The sequence below is a fragment of the Thunnus albacares genome, chromosome 12 (genome assembly GCF_914725855.1).
Source record: "Thunnus albacares chromosome 12, fThuAlb1.1, whole genome shotgun sequence".
Lineage (NCBI taxonomy): Eukaryota > Metazoa > Chordata > Actinopteri > Scombriformes > Scombridae > Thunnus > Thunnus albacares.
Genome location: NC_058117.1, coordinates 20,501,036 through 20,523,219, shown reverse-complemented (window position 1 = coordinate 20,523,219; position 22,184 = coordinate 20,501,036). Strand labels below are relative to the sequence as shown.

Here is a 22,184-nt window from a genome sequence, read left to right as displayed (position 1 = left end):
AGCAGCGCGACGGCGACTATAAATGATAGCAAAACGCAGTAGAGATTGTCTTTATTTGTGTTATTTAACCATATTTATATGCACTCTTTTAATTTCAGCTCAGTGTGAGAGAGCATCTGCTGAGTTTTGCTGTCATTTATGGTCGCACTACTCTCCTCTGCTCTATAGCCCCTTAGCCCCTATTCAGACCATCAGGTGGTGAGGAGTACATCCGCAGTGTTGAGCAGAGGTGTGTGTGGGTGTGGGCGTGTTTGTGCTTTTGAACGTGACCACTGTGAAACAATCAGAAAATAACGTTTTATTGATCTGAATCTCCGTCTCTTCATTCACTCTCTAGCTCACACGACCACAGCTGCTCTCTCTCGCTTTTTCTTGTCTTTTTTTAAAATGAGTTGGGAAGCTGACAGAAAAGTCTAACTTAACTTTTAATGTTATTAAACAAGGAGAAATGTCCTTCCCTCGTCCTAATAACATCTTTGTACTCACTCATGGCAGAGTTTACAGCTTTGATCTGTCTGATCTCCATCACGCCTCTGAATCTGAAACACCTGCATGCTACATAAAAGCACACAGGTAGGTGGCTTTATGCCAGCCGGGGGAGGAAGGGACCAACTTTTTATTCATTTGATTGTGCTATATCGGGATAGTTATCATAGTAAATAAATTAAAAACATATTGATACATGTAGATTGCTTGTAAAGAGTTTTTAACCACAACTGTACAGCCGAGTTTTGTGTAATGTAACAACTGGAAGATGAAACAAGACATACCATGAAATACACTGAACAGAAATTTCAGTTTCTGTAAATCAATTCTTGAGAAGTTCGAACATTCCCATACAGAAACATAAAAAATAACAGACAGTCAGCATTATGATAGCTTCCCTGTTATGGATATTGCACAATATTTTACCTAGTGATGTTGAAATTGACAAAACTTTCAAACGGCCAACCACAATGTCCTCTAAAATCTGTGCCAACCGCAATTTGTATCACATCTGCTTCTCTGTCTTTACATATGGTGTCACAGTCATAGTTGAAGATTTATACATTAAAAATAAAATCAGGTAAACTATTAGATTTATAGATAGGTGACAGGTAGATTGATATGAGGAAAAACCGGCGGTTACCTTAGTGGCAACCAATAAGGTTCTTAATGAACAATGAAAAGATAAACTATGACTATCAGATATCTGTGATTCAATGTGGTTTATGTGTTCATGTGTCAATTAAACTGTCACTTACGGCAGCACGATTCTAGCACTTCCAGTTTCCCATGCTGTCTGTTCATATGCAACGGCACATGTCCACACAGCAATGAGCACGTAATGTGTAATACGGTGAAACAGCCAAGTGTGCAAATATCTGCATTGGGGTTCCAGTAAAGGAAAAAAAAAAAAAGAAGAAAAGAAAAGGTGGAGAGCAAAAAGTCATGCAACATGACCGGACAGGATGTGTCAATGCTATTTAGATAGCCTTCTTTCCACAGTCATTCACACAACTCTTATATCCTCTGTGAGAAATGCATGGATAACATCTGCTGTAAGACATCTCAGAAGAATGCTAACAATGTGGGTGACTTGCACAGCTTTTGTTCTCCTCATCCAAACATTACAGAGTTTGGCTTTTGATGGTAAAGTATTCCAACTTTTAATTAAGCTTTTTGTGTAGATTGTGTAGATGTGCATTATAACATATTTTTATGTGAAGCTTCTGAGTTACCCAAATTAATTCTTGTAGATAATATTAAGTTCAATATTGAGGTGTTTGCAGTTTTACTTTTGCATTTATATATTGCCAGCATGGGATTATTTTAAGAACATTGTTTTCTTATTAAATTCATATTATGATATACAATATCATAATATACTATCACATTAGACAAAAAAACTCCAATAACTGCACAGACAGAGGATTTTTTGATTTTTTTCTGCATTCTGTCACAGTCAGAACTGTGTATTGATTTTTTTTTTTACCTTTCTTTACAGATAAACCATTTATACTTGCCAACAAGGCCACTGGTTTTTGTTTGGTTAAACCAAGGGGCTACTGCTATGATATGCAGTGGACAACTGGTGACCGACTTCTGGTTCCCCTGAAGAAGAAGTGCCTGGGAGTCCAAGGGAAAAGTGTGGGAAGTGAAATAAGTCTCTATGACTGTGACGAAAAAAGTGAATTCCAAAAGTGGGAATGCAAGAATGAAACAGTGCTCGCTCTCAAAGGCCAAGATCTTCACATCGAGCTCACTGCAGATAACACGGCAATTCTCACCAAAACAATAGGACCCAATAACCACCTCACAATTCAAGGTTCCTCCAGTGGTGCTTGCACAAGAACATACAGAGGTAAAGCATAAAAACACAATTGTTTAGCCACACTAATTCAAAATCATTCTCATAGAATTTAATATACAAAACTGAAATTAGGAAAATAATGGCTTTTAGAGATGATTTAGACCTATAGTTTGAAGGAAAATCAGTGCTGTGGAAAAAGATAAAACAGATTTATTTGAAGGATTCCATCCCACATTTGAACAATTTAGTATCATAAGTTGTGATGTGTCATGTTATTATAAAATGTACATTGCTACAGAACAGATATACAGTTATTAAACTTATCAACATATTCTATTCTTTTGTTCGTTTCTCCTTTTGCCAGAACTTTACACCATTGGAGGAAATGCAAATGGTCAACCCTGCATGTTTCCCTTCCAGTACAAAGATGTGTGGTACTCCAAGTGCACTGAGTTTGACTCCTCAGTAAAGCGTCCTTGGTGTGCGATTCAAACAAAATATGAAAATGAACTCTGGGGCTATTGCCCGACTAACTGTGAGTACTGCCTGGGAGAAATAGAGTTTTATTATACTGAAGTGACAGAAGGGCATATATACAACGCATGGTTGTTAAGTGTGCACTCATTTATAATTAAGAGAATAAGCTTTCAGGAGCTCTGAGCCTATAAGTACCCATAGGTAGGATATTATTTGATTTAGCACCTACCACCAGTTTGCAGTTAAGTCATTCTCTAACATTTAATGTAAACAAGGTGGCATGAATGTGCAACCTGAGGTAACATGGGGAAATTATTACATTTTAACATACATTTCCATATATTTGTATGTATATTTTACAGCCAGAGAACACTGGAATAAACACCCAACAACAGGTGCTTATTACCAGCTCAACACACAGGCAGCTCTGACTTGGCAGCAGGCTGAAGCCAGCTGCAAACAACAGGCTGCCTCCCTACTCAGCATCACTGATCCTCATGACCAGGCTTATGTCATTGGTAAGGTGCCACTACTGACTGTATTCAGAAATGAAGTATGTATTTGGGCACATGCAGTATCTATGTGTCACTTTATTTTGAGTTATTTGTCTTCTACAATTAACTTTTTCTATTATTGGATGTCATTCACAATGAAACTCATTAAAAAGATCCTTCTTATACATTCTTAAATGCCTTACTTGTACTGACAGATCTGATATGTGCATGTATACTGTTGTCCTCTCACAGTAATCATACATTTTGAGCCTCAACAACAACTAGTGGCATAAGGAAAGACGTGTTTATTTAGGGAAAGACTTATTATTGTCATTTTTGTTTCACACCTTTTTCTATCACACACATTTGCGCGCACACACACACACAAACACTAACAGCACTACTAGGGACAGGGGGCAATAAGCTTTGGACCGGCCTGATCCTGGATCCAGAACATGGCTGGCAGTGGTCGAACAGGAGGCCCTACCGCTATCTCAAATGGGACTCAGGTAGGTTTTTTTCTCCACTTCAATAATGGAGAAGGAGAAAGTTGAGACTTTTTCTTACTTTTGCTTAACTCTGTACCAAACAAACGTGTAAATTTGTTATATGAGTTTTCTCTATAATCTCCTAAATTTGAATTAATACAATAAGTAATAAAGGCATTAAATTATGGAATAACCTGCCTAATGAATTTAGGCTAGCTAGTAGGTGGTATACTATCTTTCAAATTGATTTTTTTAAATTAATTGCCATAAACAACATTTAAGAAATGATTCCAAAATGTCCTTAATGTTTGTTTTTTCATGTTGAACTGTATGAATTCATTCATTCAAGGGTGATGTGGTTATGAACTTTGTAAAATCAATTTATAGATCCATAAGTGATGGATCTTTCAATTCTACTTTGTTGTGTTTTACATTGTTTTGACTACTAATTTTGCTATCAGTACTACAATACATAAGCATGCAGTAGTGCTGAATTTATAGTGAGGTTATTTAATAATATTATAATTGATTTTAGCACAGAAATGTTCTCTTATACCTTTCATGCACTGTAGTGTAACAGTAGTGTGAAAGCTACACAAGACTAACACAAGAGTAACTCTCTTGATTCAAAGGAATAGTTCAACATTTTGAGAAATAAGCTCATTAGATAGATGAGACGCTCAGTACCACTCTCCATGTCTGTCAGTTACATGTAAAGCTGCAGTCAATTAGCCTAGATTATCATATCGAGACTAGATGAGGAGGAAACAGCTACCCTGGTTCTCTCTGAAGGTAACAAAATCTGACTGCCAGCACATTTAAAGCTCACAAGTATAAAAAATGGCAATTTTGTATGGGGCGTGCGTAAGACTGAGACAAATCTGAGAACTGATATGAGGCTGTTTGCAATACTAACATGTCAACTATAACTGTTTTAGGACACCCACTTCCTGATCCCGGACACAACTGTGCAATTGCTGATCCTGCTGTACAGTACTCCTGGCAAAGTTCACTTTGCAGCAAGAGGCTGGGGTACATTTGCTATAGTGAAGGGCCCCAGGGAACTCCTACAGAAGGTAAAGAGAAATATATCTTGCATTTTATTCTAATCTAGACATCCTCTGGTTTCTGTATAACTATATTATTTCTTAGTTTGACACATTCACTTTATATCAGTTACTCTGTCCTTATATGTCTTTGTTCTTTTCATAATCAGATGTTGAGACAGGATTTTGTTCAAGTCCTTGGATCCCCTACAATGGCTACTGCTTCCAACTTCAGCGAACTAAGAAAACATGGTCTGATGCTCAGAGAGAGTGCGTTAATGAAGGAGGGAACCTAGTCAGCATCCGCAATCTGGAGGACCAAAGCTTTGTCATCTCTCAACTTGGATACGGTACGTGAAGACAATAAAAACAAATACAAGCTTACCTTTAAGAAAGAAATCCTCACAGCTAAGAATACCTTTATGAATATGACTGGATGTTACAATTCAGCTGGTGGCCTAAAAAATAGCTATTGCAGTGATTAGGAAGCATGAATAAACCAACTGATGCCAAACAGCTAATGCAAGCACAACTTCAGTGCTCAGCCTGAACTAGGAATGCTAATTTTAAGCAATTTCCTTAATTGACATAGTTGGCTGCATTAACAATTAATAGTCAATTAATCATTAAAAATTTATGAAATACAGTGGTCATTTTTCCATAATAAAACTGTTTTAACCACTGACATGACTTATGTTCATCTGAAAATCACAGTACATTAAAAATTTACAGAACAGATTATGTAAGCACAAAGTTACTTGTATTATAAAATAAATAACACAAAATTGAAAAGCTCCCATACAACATCTGTTGCTATTCAACAACTGGCCTGACAAAATCCAAAGCTTTAAAGGCAAACAATGCTGTACAACTTCCAGGCTTCTTTAGAGGACATAATCATACAGACTTAATCAATAAGCTGTAGCAATCAACAGTAAATAACCTGTAATATTATCTAATAAACATAAAATAGGTTACGCCAATCTCCCCAAAATGGACTTCAGTCTTACTGGTTTTATATAAAATAATATGCATATCTAATCTACATGATCGGAGTGATGCGCGTTGTTTACTGTAACTAACATTAGTCCAGCTGCTGAAAACAGCTGCTGTGGAGTCACTTATACATCTCAACACCTTTGATTTTGTTGGAAGCGTGTAATTAGAGAACTGTTTGTCCTGAAGATTAGCGCCACAGCTCAGGCAATGCTATCTGCTGTCTGAAACTCAGCTCCTCGCTGCTTCTGTTGAGGATGCTAGTTTAGCATTAGCATGAGCCTCAGATAGCTGGCTAAACCAGCTGCCAGACAACAACTCTGTGAAATTTCCAGTTCCAACTTTTTTTTTTCTTCCTTGGACAGCCAGGGAGGTGCATGTGTTTTAAAATTTGTGTGGCCCTTATGGGCAGTCAGCAAACACACCTGTAACTCCATCTCATTAAACAGTATGAGGCACCATCATGTGGCTCAATAGGGTACTACAGCAAATCTACAGTACATTTTCTGACAGTTACACTGCACGTACTTCATCTTCTGCATTATTAATCTATTAAATAATTAACAGAAATTAATTGATAATCAATTAATCATTGACATCCCTAGCCTGAACTAATGCTACACTCCATTCTACAACTGATGAAAAAATTACTAGGTGAGCATAGTAAATTGCGAGCCCCACAAGAAAGATGTCTGTTATTCACTAGTAACATATTAACTGATGGTCAAATAGTTGATGGAAAGTTCATTTTCTGCTGTTCATGTCTGCAGCACCCGCAGATGAGCTCTGGATTGGACTGAATGACAGGAAGACAGAAGGGCTCTTTGACTGGAGTGACCACTCCACTGTCAGCTTCACCAGCTGGGAGTTTGGGGAGCCTGCCGTCTCTACTGATGTTGAAGACTGTGTTCTCATCAGGGGAGAGGTGAGAAGCAGCATGTGGGTTTGGAGCACATATGTTTATGTATGTGCACACCATACACTCTTTGAGGGAAGGTGTCATTAAATAATTCTCTTTAATTTGTCCAATGACAAAACACTAACCTGTAACTCAGGCAGCAAAAAAGTGTGCAGCTGCATGCATGTTTAATTGACAGTTTGGAAATTAAATATATTAAATTAAACATTTAAATTGTGCATTGTATATGTATCTACAGTATGATGTTAAATTTGTACAGCTTTAAGACTATGGAGTTTTTGTTTAATATCTGATATACAGTACAGGTACATTGATTGCAGTCCCTTCAGTTCACTCAAGTGTCCACATAAATAATCATTTTATGATACTTCTTTGTTGCAGAACGGGAACTGGGCTGATCGTTCCTGTGAAGAGAAACACGATTTCATTTGTATGAAGATGAGTGCTTCAAAACCCACTGGAGATGAAGTGGAGCAGAATGTGGGCTGCAAAACTGTATGTGAAGTTTACTCAATTAACCCAACTGTGCTTTTTAGCTGCTTTTAGCTCAGTATTTTGGTGATCCCCAGATAAATCTACAAAACTAAACCTGCCCAGTTCAAAAAAGACAAACAAAATGATCAAGTTAGCTGGTTAACACAGTGGAGCACCCAGTGGCTGAAGAACCAGATATTTTTCTCAGCAGTTGTTTGGGACCAAAACAAACAACTAAAATGGGATTGAATGTTTTTCAGCCTGTTGTGGAGATCTCCCAAGTATAGGCATCGATTTGGGTATGGACGGTATGGACGTGTCCGTACTAATGTCAAGGCACAATTTAATTATCTCTTCCAATATTTTTTAACAACTTCAAACAATCTTGTTAGTTGTACTCCATATAAGATTAACTGGTAAGGTCTATGCAGAGTTGCAAGGTTTGTGTGAGCAAAATAGCGAGCTGTGTTAATCAATGGTAAAAGAGTCATATATGGGGATAGAAAACTGACCTGATGATCTGGCAACCCTCAGACTTGACTACACATTATCTGCTAGCTACAGCACTGGCAGCAGAATCTGTCAGAGGAAGGAACAATAGTTACGTTGAAGTTGTTGTTACTTATATTACAAACAATTCAAAAAGCACAGAATAAGTCTTTGCTTAATATACTGTATATCTAATAATATCTAGCAGATTCAAGCTTGTGTATGTACATGCATGTGAGCATGTGCGCAAACACACAAATGTGCACACATGGCGTCTGACAAAAAATGTCCTTACCATTGTTAAAACCAAATGTAATCGTGCTCCCAAGTCATCAAAAAATGGTAGGATTATAATATACCATTTCAAACAGCATTTTAGGCCAAGTTTAAAGCCCATAAAATATGTCAGTGTCACTGATGATATAAAGTAACCTTGTCAAATCCATGTAATACAATAATGACAATAATGTCTTTCTTCACTTTGTTTTCCAACAATCCAGGGGTGGAAAAGACATGGCTCCTACTGCTACTATGTAGGGACAGAGACAAAAACTTTTGATGAAGCCAAAGAATACTGCAAAACTTCAGACTCTTATTTAGCTGATGTTTCAATTGGGTAAGAATTTATATATATACTTTATTTATATACTATTTATTTAGTATTCTGAGCATGCTAGATGTAAGAAGACTACATTTCAGAGGTTCAAATGTACTATATTGGGATTTACAAAAAATGTACTTATATTAGTGTACAACATTTAGCAACACCAGAAATCCTATTATTCTACTTCTGTAAATATTTCCAGGGTGGATAATGCATTCCTTGTCAGCTTGGTGGGGTTGAGACCAGAGAAATATTTCTGGCTGGGGCTCTCAAACCAGAAAAACATTGATGAATTTGTGTGGACCAACACAAACAGTGTGAGATTTACTCACTGGAATGCTGAAATGCCAGGTATGCACATAAGTTTTAAATCCATCTGTAGTTGTGTAGATGTGTCAGAAAGTGGCTTCACAACTGATGATCTACTACTTCTCCCCTGCAAGGTCACCAACAGGGTTGTGTTGCCATGAACACTGGGATTTTTGCCGGACTCTGGGATGTATTACCCTGCACCAATAAGGAAAAATACATCTGCAAGCACCTGGCAGAGGGGGCAGTTTCAACCCCTGCACCACGACCTATTCCCCCTCAAGGGTGTGCAGTCGGGTGGACTCCAGTGCTGTCGAGAAACTATTGCTATAAGGTAAAGCTATATGAAAAAAAATCACCTCAGCTTTAGGGCCATCACACCTATACATTTTTGTTAGGTTGTCGATATAACTTTATGAACACAAAAGCATATCATAAGATAGAAATGTGTGCTCAGTTATATTATTACGTAAAATACTAAACACTGAAAAATACTTCAGTAGGCACACAGAGTGCAAAGACAAAACTGTGTTTGTCCCTTTAAATGATGCCTCAGATCTTGTTGTGAAATGACACTATCAAACCATGTTGAACCTCTTGACTTGTATTCAAGTACTTTTCAGAGTCAACGTCAAGTAAGAGGACCTGGTATGAGGCCAGAGATTACTGCAGGGCCATTGGGGGAGACCTGCTCAGCATCCACAGCGCTGCTGAGTTACACATACAACCAGAGCGGTACAGTATAACCTGGGAAATTACAAACATTCTTTAAAAAGTGGTCACTGCAAAAGATGGGAAAAGTTGGAAACTGCCTAGTGGAGTACTGGGACAGCGCATCATCAGATAACTATAATGTTAGACAAAAGTGTGTTCTTTTAACATTTCACAAACAAGTTTCATACTTTCATCATAAATTTGAGTTTGTCCATTATATGTAGTGAAAAACAGGCAAATGTTTTCTCTTAAAACATGTACACAAATTGAATATTAAAACCTTAATTTGTGCATTATAGCTATGAAAAAGTCTGGATTGGACTTAGTGCCCCTGACCCAATCACCGGTTATGTATGGAGTGATGGATCCCCAGTAAGTTAACACTTACTTAGTTTTAGTTTATGAGGCTCAATTAAACAGACAATAAAATTACAAATTATTCTGTTTTTTGATATTTTCTTTTTTACAGCTACAATTCCAGCACTGGGAGGAAGGAGAGCCAAACAATAAAAATAATGTGGAATCTTGTGTTGAAATGAAATTACATCGGTGGGATTGGAGTGGATCTTGGAACGATGTGCACTGTCAGACGTACCTTGATTGGCTTTGCCAGATCCGTGCAGGTAAAATTAGGAACTAACAGACATTGTTTTCTGTCTTGTTTGATTAAAGAAAAGCATGTCACACTTTTGTGTAAGGTTGACTGAGCAAGTCTGGCTTTTCAACAATGTCCTCCTCACCATTATGAAGGTTTTAATACTTCCAGCCCACTACCACTTCGGGGCTCTATTCACTGTTGTTAGTATACTTAACCTCTGTCTATGTCCTTTCAGGAGTGACTCCGAACCCACCTCCAGACCCTGTCGTTCCCAGTGAGTAGTCCATTTCTCTATACAACCACATAGTAATCATTGGAAATAGGCTTTTAGCCCAAAGCTTATTATTTATGGCATTGTTTAAATTTGCTGCTAATATTTCTTGTTTCATCTCTATGGGTTGAATTCTCATTTAATGTTTAGTGCGGCACAATAGCTAAACATCTTTACATTAAAACAGCCATCAGACTTCATACAACAGGACTTAAAGACTACAGCCATGTTTGCAGCTGTGATGCTGTACATACAGAAGAGGTGCTTTGAGCTAAATGCGAATGTCACCATGCTAACATGCTCACAATGACAATGCTAATATGCTGATGTTCAGAAAGTACAACATTTACTGTGTTCACCATACTAGTTTAGCATCATAGCATGCAACACTGGCTAATTATCACTGAACACAAAGTACAAATGAGGTTGATGGGAATATAATTACTTTTGCAGGTTGTCATAATCTTAAGTATTTGACAAATTAAAATGCTGATTAAAAGTCAAGAAGTCACCAAACTTATTACCATTCATGCTGAGGGGGACATGAATGTGTGTACCAAATTGCATGGCAATCCTCCAGCAGATGTTGAGATATTTAATTGAACAAGTGAGAACTTTGACCATTGGAGGTGCTAGATGGAATGTCATGGGATCACCACAGTGAGAAGGTTTCATAACTTGGGAGCCATAAATGTCACAAAGGCAGTCCATCCATTAGTTGTTGAGACATTTCATTCTGGATCCAAGTGGTGGGCTGACCAGCCACCACAAGATTGCCATCCATAAAGCTATGCCACTAGAATAGCTAAAGAGCAAATAACACCTTTGAATGAACACATGCACTCAAAAATTTTTCTAACATCATTTCAGACTATAATAGAACTTCAGATGGGTGGCTTGAATGGGAGGGGAATCAGTATTACTTTAACAGAAGGACGATGGCTATGGAAGACGCTCGTTACTTCTGCCAACAGAGGCATGGTGACTTGGTATCTATCAACAGTGAAGCTGAGGCTGTCTTTTTATGGAAACAGGTGAGCAGTGATATCACTGACATTACTCATTAGCCATAGCATTTAGTTCACCACATACTAAAGTTCTGCTGGTTTTACCGTATGTCTCTGTCTGTGTGTATAGATATCCAGACGTTATGGGTCTTGCTGGATAGGCCTGAACGTAGAACTTGATGGAACATCTGAGTGAGTATGAATTCAATACAAATGAGGAAAAAAATCAAAGAAAAAATTATCAAAATTATGTGACATATAGATGATGTAACCAGTTGAATGTGTTGTGCTGTGAGAGCTGTTGGAAAAATGTTTAAATAGTTACTGTTGCATAAACATAACCATTGTAAATTCTGGTTGTTCTATCAGCTGCACAGAAATTAGGCCACAATTTATCTTAATGTTTTCAAGTGAAATTCATTTTCAGCCTCACATCAAACACTTACATATTGTTACCAAAGTTCTGAATAATGGTTATGGCCATCACAATAGTTTGACCACCTGTGAAATGTAAGTCAAATATTCAGTATCCTCTCAGGCTTTGGTCTCCATTTTCTGACGGAAATATTTGGCTCTTAAGCTTTCTAAATGCTCCACTATGTCCACTCACTGGTCTATGCTAATGCTGGGCAGGTAGCTTACAGTGAGTTTATCAGAGCTTTTAAAATTAAAACAGCTGCCTGTTGCACCTGAGAGTAGAGTTTGACGGGTTGAAAACCAAAACAGCGATCCAAAATAGACTTAAGGGCTCTGGAGAGCTGAGGATTGCAAAGTTGAGTGGTAATTCACAGTGGGTTTGTCACTATAAGCAACCTCTTTCACATCACACTTATTTACAAAAATAGTTGATAAATGAAATAATTAGTGCAACTACAATTATGAAGCAGCTCAGTTTTTTCTTGGTGGATTCTAGGTTAACTTTACAGAACAAAATTTCTGTAAAAGATGTGCTATTGCGTTCCAAGTTTGTGGAGTGCAACAGAATGTGCTCTGTCATATTTTGGTATGTCACATTGACCTGTGCATCTTGTGAATACGATCTCTATAGGGTACTTTTCTGTTGCTTGAGGGTGGCAGTGTTATTGTCCACCTGGCACCTGCTGCTTGAATTCAAGAGTAGAGACCAGTTACAACATAAACAACAAGATGTAAATTGAAATAAGAGTGTGCTGTGAGTATGTCTTTTAAAATTTTAATGGATTTGCCTGTGTTTCAAAAAGGTGGATGGATGGTTCTCCAGTCGTGTTTCAAAGGTGGGATGAAGATCAACCTCGTTTTGTGAACAATGATGAGAATTGTGCTGTCATGACTACCTCCATGGGTGAGCAACTTAAAATAGATTCATCTTCACTGGCATGCTTGCATATGATGAATTTAACAAAAAAAATTAAAATGTACATTGTATTTGTTGAAATATGTATTTTAATGTATTTGGTCCACAGGGTTCTGGCATGATTATAATTGTGGGTTAGAGTACTCTTCCATTTGTAAACGTAGTGGCTCACCACCTGCCAACACCACTGTAGCGCCCACAGAGCCCCCTAAAGGTGGCTGTCCGCAAACCTGGAAAAAACTTGGCTCAAAGGTCAGACGTCACTTTTAATTTTTATAGTTGTTTGAAAGGATGGGAATACAGCTAATGTTGCACAGATTTAAATTCTCAGTGCCTGCAGTGAAATGGGCCTTTAATCTATTGACAATACTATCATTTAATTCAAACGTTTAATTTTTAAAAGATTTTGCTCTTTTGAGATATCACCTGAAGCTGTTCATTTTTCACCTTCAGTGTTACAACATCAATAGCCAGAAGGAGACATGGGATAAAGCGAGTGATAAATGCAAATTAATTGGAGGAAAATTGGCCTCAATTCTCTCAAGACATGAGCAAGGTTTGTTTTTTTATTTTTTTTTCCAGAAAAATATGATGATATTATTTCACAAACCATGTAAATGTTTGATGTGCGTTATAATAAAGTCACAAATATTTCATCCTTCAATCATCCATTTGTGTTCAATTTTCAGTGTTTTTGACCACTCAAATGGCTGAGGCACCAACTACAGACCTGTGGATTGGTTTGCATAATAAGGAAGGTAGTCAATATCACTGGACTGATGGGCGACCAATGCGATACACCAACTGGGGTTCCTCAGTAAGTTGACACTGTGATTTTTGTATCATAATGTTAAGTGCACAAGTTATGCGTTGCACTACTACAAACCTGCTCTTCTGTTGTGTGTGTGTGTGTGTTTTTAATGAAAATGTGACCCTTTGTTTCTCCATAGATTTCGCGCCACATGCATATGCCGGTAATTGATAACAGTTTTTGTGTTTCATGTTTAAACTTTATACATGTGTATATTGTACCTGAGGTATAACTGTGTAAACCTAATAACCTAATTATTTTGATGATTATATGCATCTGTATTGTTTACAATACATTTTTGTTGTACTGCTTAAAATTTCTGACATCCCTGTTTTCCATTGCAGATGCGTTATGATTCTTTAAGACTGCATCATTTTTATGATGAGGTAAAACATTTTTGATACTTTGATGTCCTTCATTTTTGTTCTCTGGAATTAGAATACGGCATACTTTGACAACAGTTTTTGGGTACCATGTTTAAACTGTAATACATGTATATACTGTACTTGAGGTATAATTGTGTAAAATTCTAACCTAAACAACTGGGGTTATGACTCTATTACACGCAACCTTTGTTCAGTATTTTTGATGAGTTATATGTATATGTGTTGTTTATATTTTTTGCTGGTATATTCATAAAATGTCTGACATTCTTGATTTTTCATTGCAGTTCGATTACTATCCTGGCAGACATCATTTTATGTTTGATACGGTAACACATTCTTGACACATGTTGAGTATCACTTTATTTGTCATGAGTCAGAGCCAAATTATGTCACTCTTTTGTGACAACCATACAGCCATAATTATTCGTCATAAAACTATAACCACTGTAAGAACAGAAAAAATGAAATTATAGGAATGGAAATGTCAGTTCAGTCTCCACACTGTGGCAATGTAATGGTAATAAAATGAGTACATATATATCTATTACTCTATTACTGTACACTTAATGTTATGTTATGTTCATTCACTTATTGCTTCATGGAATAACATGGAAAACTGGCTTTTGTCAACAAATGGTGATTAATATGTATATGCATTAGTATTATGGCTACTCCCTTTTAGTCAATAGATAGGCCTAATTGGTGTCTGTGTCAACTGATGACCATATTTTGCCAATTAGCATTTTTATGGGAGACACTGTCAGTTACCTCTGACTGCTGCAAAAGATTCACACCACTGGCATAAGAGCAGTAGATTTCAAAGGATGCTTCTTCATGATTGTATCTATCTGCAGAAAATGTATCATGACCCCTAAAAAATGACCCTGGATCTTCATAATACTATAAAATTGTCATAATTTGCACTTTATATGACTATTCTATCTATGCTACATCAGGAAAATTGTGCTGTGATGAGTACCGAGTCTAAAACTGGTATTGGGAAATGGATATCAAAGTCCTGCAATGACACCAATGGATACATCTGTCTTCGATATGTTGGTGAGCCATTTCTCTGCCCTTTCTCTTACTGTAAATACATTTTCTATGGACTGAAATGATATAGCCTAAGTAGACAAGGACTGGCACAATGTTGTCCATTTGTATTTCCTTCATACAGGGATTGCAGAGGTAACCCTAATCCAGTATTGTCATAAACCAGTGCTGCTCCCTGATATTCCAATGTTTCTATATTTTTATACTCAAACTTGTACTTTTATCAGATATTCTGTATTTCCTCATTGACAAAATGTAAAACCATCAGCCAAGTGTCACCAATCTCATGCTTGACCAGTGTGCATCCTATAAGGTGTGTCCACCGCAGGAACTTTACCATCGGACCAAGAAACCTTTGAGGAACTCAGGAACTAAACCTGTGTTTTGAAAACCAGGGACCACAGACTAAACTTAGTTTGTGCGGGATAGTTCAATATCTTTTATTCTGTAGCATTTCATGATATCTGTTATGGAAAGGTGCTATATAATTTTATTTACTTGCTTACTTACTTTCAGGAGCTAAAAAAACATCTGGGGGTAGTACTTTCTAAAGGTTCAGGACCTTTCGGGCTGAGGTTTGGAGGGCTAACACCACAGCTGCTTCAATTTGTGAACTGCTACATTCATAAAACAAGGAAATACTCTAGTATCAATATTAAGATGAGGGGTGGACATTTCTTGTAGATTGTTTTCTGTGATGAGAATACAAGGACAGGATACAGGACGTAAATCCTGACATTCAGGACTCACTTTGCAATTGTTTGGCTATAGAAACTAGATCTATCACACACTCTGTGTTTGGGGATACATTGATTGACATAAATGTTTAATTTGGGCATAATTCTACCTTTACAAAGTTGTGATTTCAACAATAAAAATTGCACTGTATATAAATACACGGCCAATTAAAACACCACAGTTTTTGAATTGGGTGAATGAGTAATGTTATTCTTCTTAGGAAAATGGAAAATTATAATAACTATTAAGCATTCATATAACAAAGCCCCTGACCTTAACATAAGTGGCAAAAATAAATGTTTCTAATCTGATTTCTCATCCTAAACAGATTCAACTTTGCCAGACTCCCCTGAACCAACATCTTATAACAACTATGTCAAAATACTTAATGACTCCATCAAGGTTGTTACTCAACAAATGACCTGGGGCGAAGCCAAGAAGCACTGTGAAGGTGATGATGCCAAACTGGCTAGCCTGCGTAATGAGTGGACCCAGACCTATGTTGAGCTGATGGCTTTGAATCTCAAAGCTCCTCTGTGGATCGGACTGAACAAAGAGGAGGTAACAGGACTGAGAGCCTCTCAAACAGCACACAGCAAAATAGAGTAACATCACTAACCTCTGTGTGTAATTTAAAACGTGATCACATTTTTCTACTTGAGCCCCGCCCACTTGAAATCAGTGATTTGGCAGAAAATGATTATGTATGAACCTATCATTCATAGTAAGAAGCTGACTGACTGTTTTCAGGGCCTTTAAAAATTGTATTCTGTAATTGTTGAAACAGTCCATTTACAGTACATTATTGATGGCTTTTATGGAGCTAAATATTTCTATAATTCTATCAATGAAATGTAGCATAATATCCTAATAGACAAGCATTGACGTACTTGATGTAAATAGATTAATTAGATCCACAAGAGCCAAATAAAACAAAAGAAAACATTTTATAGACTTTTCAACAATGTTGAATCCAGTTTGATCAATCTGTCCCTTCAGACCGGCGGGTATTTCAGATATATTGATGGCTGGCCCATGAGCTTATTCAATTGGGGTAGAAGGGAACCAAGCAGAGACCGACCTTGTGTGTACCTGGATGTGGATGGAAAATGGAAGACCGCTGAGTGCAATCAGAACATGACCAGTGTTTGTATGAAATCTACAGGTAGGGCTAATGTAAACTTTAACAAATGAATATGCGATTTACCTTAAATGCCAGCATGTCACAATGCATCCGGCCTTTATCTGTTTGGAACACTGTTTTAATATTAATGACTGAATGTTAATTACTGTTCGTTACTGTGAGTGTTGATTGTAGGATGTTACCATTGTATTTTGTTTAGATGCGACATAGTTTTCTTTTTCTACAGTATTGTCAAATACAAATGTAGGTACTCAGTGCATTGTATTTGAGAGCATATAATTAGCTGATCCCAGTGTCATCACTGTCTCTCTCATTCACAGATGTGCCACCGACAGAGTCAAGCGAATTTCCAGGATTTTGCCCTGAAGACCCAGAGATATCCAGATACGCAACGCAGAGAAATAACTGGGTGCCATTTAATCACTACTGTTATCTCTTTATGACAGAAAGAATTGAGTGGCCAGATGCATCTGCTAACTGTATAAGACATGGTAAGGATTTTCTGTGGATGGTCTAACACATATTCTGAACCATTCAGCTGTGTGTCGCTTTATTTAAGTACCTACTGTTTTTTGTTGTTTGTTTTGTGAAGGTGGAACTCTTGCCAGCATCGAAGAGCCCAAGGAACAAGAATTCATTAAAAGCTATCTGAAAACATTTGAAGATAGCCACACTTCTTTCTGGATTGGCTTGTATAAAACTCACAGAGGTATAGTTACATTCAAAGCTCATCCATGACAACATTAAGCTAAAGGAAATTATCATTTGAACAAAAATGACAATGAACATAGTTGAGAATTCAGCAGCTACAGTAAGATATTTTTCTCAGTTGGAGACCCAAACACAGCCACAAAAAGTGAATATTGGACTTACACTAATCAGGTGGCCAGACTGACAACTACAAATGCTAATGGGGTAAATGACAATCGTCACCAACGTGATTACACATACACAGCATTTAGGAAAAAAAATGCTGCAAAGTGATAAAACACAACTAAATACTAAATAGTGCACTGCAAAAACAGAAAACACCACATACAAAAAGGTCAAACAAATACAGACCACGCTGCAAATATTTAAAAAAAAAAAAAAAAAAAAACACACACAAATACAGAAACACTGCAAGTCACACAGAACACAACAGAAAGTTGAAGTTTCCTAGTTTCCACTAAATATGGTGGCCATGTTCATCACTTCTTAAGTGTTACCTGGAAACCTCTGTTGTCCTGTATTTCATTTATGTTGTGTTCTGTGCAATTTGCAGCGTTTCTTGGTTGTGTTTGTTTGGTTTTTTTTGTACATTGTTTTTGCAGTGTTTCTGTATTTGGTTGTGTTTTCTGTATTGGCAGCATTTTTGTGAGGAATTTTATCTACTTTTGTTTTATCTATTTGCATGTATCTTCTTAAACTGCATTGCACTGAACTCAGGGCCACTGTACAGATTTCAGTGTTGTGTTTGCAGCTTGTTCTTTTGCCCTAAGTGGCCAAAAATCGAGAGATAAAAGAATGCAGTTTAAGGGTTATATTTTACAAAATGCAAACAGTTTTTCCAATTACATCTTTTCAATTATTCCTTTCTATACATTATTTTTATTTTTCACAATACAAATAATGTAAGATGTTTGGTTGTAGATTATACAAGGACAATGTGGCTGCAGAGGAAGAAATACAATACTGAATTTTATTTGTCCCCAGGCAGGTGGTTATGGTTGGATAAAACGGTAATGGACTACACCAACTGGGAAGAAGGCGAACCTAATGATAACAGTTATGCAGCGATTAAAACTGCAGATGGGGCATGGCGTACAGGTAACCGGTGGTATGACAGAGCGTATATCTGCAAAACAGCCAAAGGTGAGACCATCATATTTAAACATACTGAATTGCAGTAGCCTAATGGTTTTACAATAACAGGAATGTGTGGCCCATACAGAAACTCACAAATTAATCAAAATATATTTACAAATTGATTTTGAGATATTTAGAGAATTAAATGATACAAAATACTGAAATGTATGTATACTGAAATGAAAAGTTAATTTGATCATGTATGTTTCCTAACTAGTATTACGACAAAAGCCATCACCAACACCTCGTAAGTAGCATCTCTTCATCTTTTCTATCTGACTCATAATTATAATTAATTTCTTTTGGTTGACCTTCATCTATGTATTGAATCTGTGCAGCAAATGTTGGAGAATCTCTTGCCCATGGCCACAAAGCTTTGGTGGTTGTGCTGGTCATGATTGGGATTGCCACAGTGGCAGTCGTTGCCATCTTCCTCTTCAAGAAGTCTGGCCACCGCTTACCTATCCCTGAACGCTTGACTACCTTTGACAACCCACTCTTCTTCAACAATGAGCGGGCCGAGCCTAATCTGGTGGCTGAAAAGAAACTGGTAGTGAATGCAGAGGAGGAGAACCCTGGGTCTGTCAAAACTGTGTGACGTAATTATCAGCAGAATCTGCTAGGCCATACAATATATTTTTGGCAGTGTGTTGCTCGCATTCTCAATTGCATGACCAATAATTTTGTTGAACAAAACAATTCAAGCTGTAAGATATCTTATTTTACATTCAACAAATATCTATCCTTTTGTAATTGTTTGAAAATATGTTTAACTGTATATTTTTTATATGACTTTACTGATTGATTGATTGAATGTACCGGGGAGGATTTTAATTCATACCTTATTTTACTTTAAACTACTATGCCTGCAGGGATTGTGCTGTGTATTCTTGAATTTGCAACAGATTGTTCACTTTGTAAAACTGAAAGTTGAAATATCTAATTAACTTTGCTTAGCTTTATAAGGGGATGCGGATAAATAGATGCTAATCGATGAATGTCTTTTTTTATCAGCATTCTGTAGAGTCTTTACACTCTTTTGTATCTTTTACATTTATCTGATGGCTATGACTACTGCTTATTCTGCAACATTTTTACATACAAAATAAACAGTGGATATTGATCAACCATTGCAGTCAAAATACAGTTTAACTTGTTCAAATGATCACTGAGAAGTGAAGGACTGATTTTGAAAAGGGGCAAGCAATGTGTACCGAGAACCAAAGATATTACCTGGAAAGACAGGATGAGGCCATCACTATTAGAGAGAGATCTACCTGGAGGCAGCGTTTATGTGTAGTCACGGTTAATCAACCACACTGAATCCGAGACAGTCTCACAGAGACCCCCCACGTTTTTTTACGCTCTGAGTCTGTTTCTGTCGCGTTTAGTGAAGCGTAATCTTAGCAAGCAGCTGGGTTAAACCCTCAAATGTCCTACTGCATATGTGTTTTCAACTTATTAACCATATCAATTAATCAATAAATACAAACACCGTCGATTTCTTCCCATGGAGTCGACATGCAAACTATTTTGGTTCATTTCTGCTGTCAGTCAGCCTGGTGAAGACAGTTTGTCCAGCCGCTGTCCTCTCAGCTCCCCAGGAGCTGCAGCTGACAGATGGCTGCCGCAGAGAGGCGGAGAGTGTGGATGGACTGTTGTGCTCACGAGACAAATTATTTTTTTCCACTCATGATAATGTGTGAGAGAAATAGAAGTGCTACAGCTGACGCTTCGCTCTGGATTCCGCGATACTTCTCTTTTGGTTGTTGACTTGGCCATAAATTTGTGGGGTGGAGCTTCTGAAGGAGTTTAGTTCAAATATCAACAATCTTTCTCCAGAATGACTGACTTTACCTTTAAGAGCTGTAAATGCTGTTAAACATATTTTACAGACTAGCATGAACTGCAGATTTATTCACATATGACATATAATTGACAATTTGCATTAGCAGTTAACCGTTTTCCTTTTTATGTTTATAACAGATTCAGTGGTGGCCTCAGGTGCCAGACTGGGGCAGCTGTTCTTTCAGTCAGTTGAATTAACTAAGTTAACTAAGCTGTAGTGTGGTTCAAAAATCAAGTCAGACAGTTTATTTATAGAGAACTAAGATATAATGTATGACAATCATTTTACCAGCAAAGTTAACAGCACATTCGGACTGTTCCATTGTGGTGTAATTCAATTAGTAAACCTTTATACAACCAATTTATGAATAAAAAATACATAATGCCCATATCATAGATACATAAATTACACAGATTTTTTATGTATTTCCTTAGCATATAAGATATAATATATGGAGGTACAAATCAGTATTGAACACTGATAAAACTGAACACTAAAACGCACACAAACACATACATCTAAAAATGTACCAAAAAGCATCAATGCATGTATCAAATACATGACTTACACCCAATCTAAATGGATGGCACACCATAGATAGCCTACAAATATAGCAGTGGTGGAAGTACTCAGATCCTTTACTTAGCCTAAGTAAAAGTATCAATACAGCGATGTAAAATACCCCATTACAAGTAAAAGTCCTGTATGAAGTAAAAGCAGCAATTTTTGGTGAAATATTGGATCATTTGAACATTTATTGAATTTTAGAGGGAAAAATCACTATTTGGTCGAGCTGTTAACAACTCATAGACATCTGAAATGTGACCCCTACTACACACGCCAAGAAGCCAAAAAGGTTGGAAACCACTGGTTTAACAATGTGTTGTATTTTAAAAGCTTGTTATATTATCCATTGTGTCAAATCTTAATCTGGAAAGTAACTAAAGCTGTTAAATAAAGGTAGTGGAGAGAAAGTATAAAGTAGCATCAAATGGAAGTACTCAAGTTCAAGTACCTCAAAATTGTACTTAAGTCCAGTACTTGAGTAAATGTAGGCTACTTAGTTACTTCCCATCACTGGCACGCAGTATTTAAGTTACACTCCTGGTCATTACTCATACAGTACAACTTAAAACAAAAGAAGAATGAAGAAACTCTCACAAGCAACTAAGTTAACAGACTTTCTGCACAGGTTCATTTACAGACAACACACCATGAACAAGACTGAACCAATAGGGTCTAGATTACTTTGGGAAGCTTGCTATGACAGAGCTGCTTCAGTGTCCAGGCAACAAAACATAACCTCCATAAAATTAACAAGAACACAGCTGATAGTTAGATACACACACACACACAGCCTAGGAGAGACATTTATCAGGAAATCAGGAAGAAACCAGCGAGCAAAGAAGCACAGATATAAACTAGTGACAGACAAGAGGGTGTAACTGACTCACGTTATTTGACGTCAAAGTCCATTCTCCTTTCTTTCAAGGAGATGAAGTATCCATGTCATACAATATCCCAATGCTTGTTGCTGGGTCGTTTTGTTTGTTGTCAAAAATCCCCATCTCCTCTCTCCATCGCTGCTAGCTAGCCAACTAGCCTAACAAAAATAGTTAGCTGATATAATTAATACTTGAAAACAAGAAGCCAGCAAACGGATAACTCTCTTGTTTCGTTTAAATGGTGTTTAGGGTAGTTTTTGTCGACGGAGTATGACTAGCTTCACAACTCCCCTAACTGTGTTTATCTTCTAGACACCTGTCCATTCACTTTTACCAAGTCGCACGGTAGTTTCTGAGTTTCTCATCTAATGCGAACTTCACCTGCTTCCCTGTGCTAC

The 22,184-nt window shown here is 37.2% G+C and overlaps 1 protein-coding gene and 2 long non-coding RNA genes across 3 annotated transcripts in view; 1 reads left to right on the top strand and 2 right to left on the bottom strand.

Moving 5' to 3' along the window:
* Positions 1 to 4,413, bottom strand: part of LOC122994224 — an 11,830-nt gene extending 7,417 nt beyond the window's left edge. Inside the window, exon 1 of the long non-coding RNA XR_006406533.1 lies at positions 4,397 to 4,413. This is a non-coding gene — a long non-coding RNA (uncharacterized LOC122994224). The remainder of the gene's footprint in view (positions 1 to 4,396) is intronic.
* LOC122994220 (macrophage mannose receptor 1-like) lies at positions 1,277 to 19,649 on the top strand. The gene is made up of 33 exons (XM_044368798.1): positions 1,277 to 1,632; positions 1,988 to 2,344; positions 2,658 to 2,828; positions 3,133 to 3,288; positions 3,663 to 3,773; positions 4,691 to 4,828; positions 4,969 to 5,148; positions 6,565 to 6,719; positions 7,095 to 7,208; positions 8,177 to 8,292; positions 8,483 to 8,631; positions 8,724 to 8,923; positions 9,203 to 9,324; positions 9,603 to 9,675; positions 9,773 to 9,926; positions 10,137 to 10,175; positions 11,043 to 11,206; positions 11,310 to 11,371; positions 12,400 to 12,500; positions 12,622 to 12,764; positions 12,966 to 13,068; positions 13,202 to 13,329; positions 13,463 to 13,486; positions 13,668 to 13,709; positions 13,994 to 14,035; positions 14,666 to 14,768; positions 15,829 to 16,061; positions 16,500 to 16,665; positions 16,965 to 17,135; positions 17,237 to 17,353; positions 18,340 to 18,498; positions 18,710 to 18,739; positions 18,831 to 19,649. The coding sequence occupies exons 1-33, from the start codon at positions 1,452 to 1,454 to the stop codon at positions 19,088 to 19,090; spliced, it is 4,464 nt and encodes a 1,487-aa protein (XP_044224733.1). The 5' UTR covers positions 1,277 to 1,451; the 3' UTR covers positions 19,091 to 19,649.
* Positions 6,796 to 22,184, bottom strand: LOC122994223. Its single transcript, XR_006406532.1, has 3 exons — positions 21,796 to 22,184; positions 7,700 to 7,766; positions 6,796 to 7,117 (listed from the first exon to the last, which is right to left on the bottom strand). It is a non-coding gene; the product is annotated as an uncharacterized LOC122994223 (long non-coding RNA).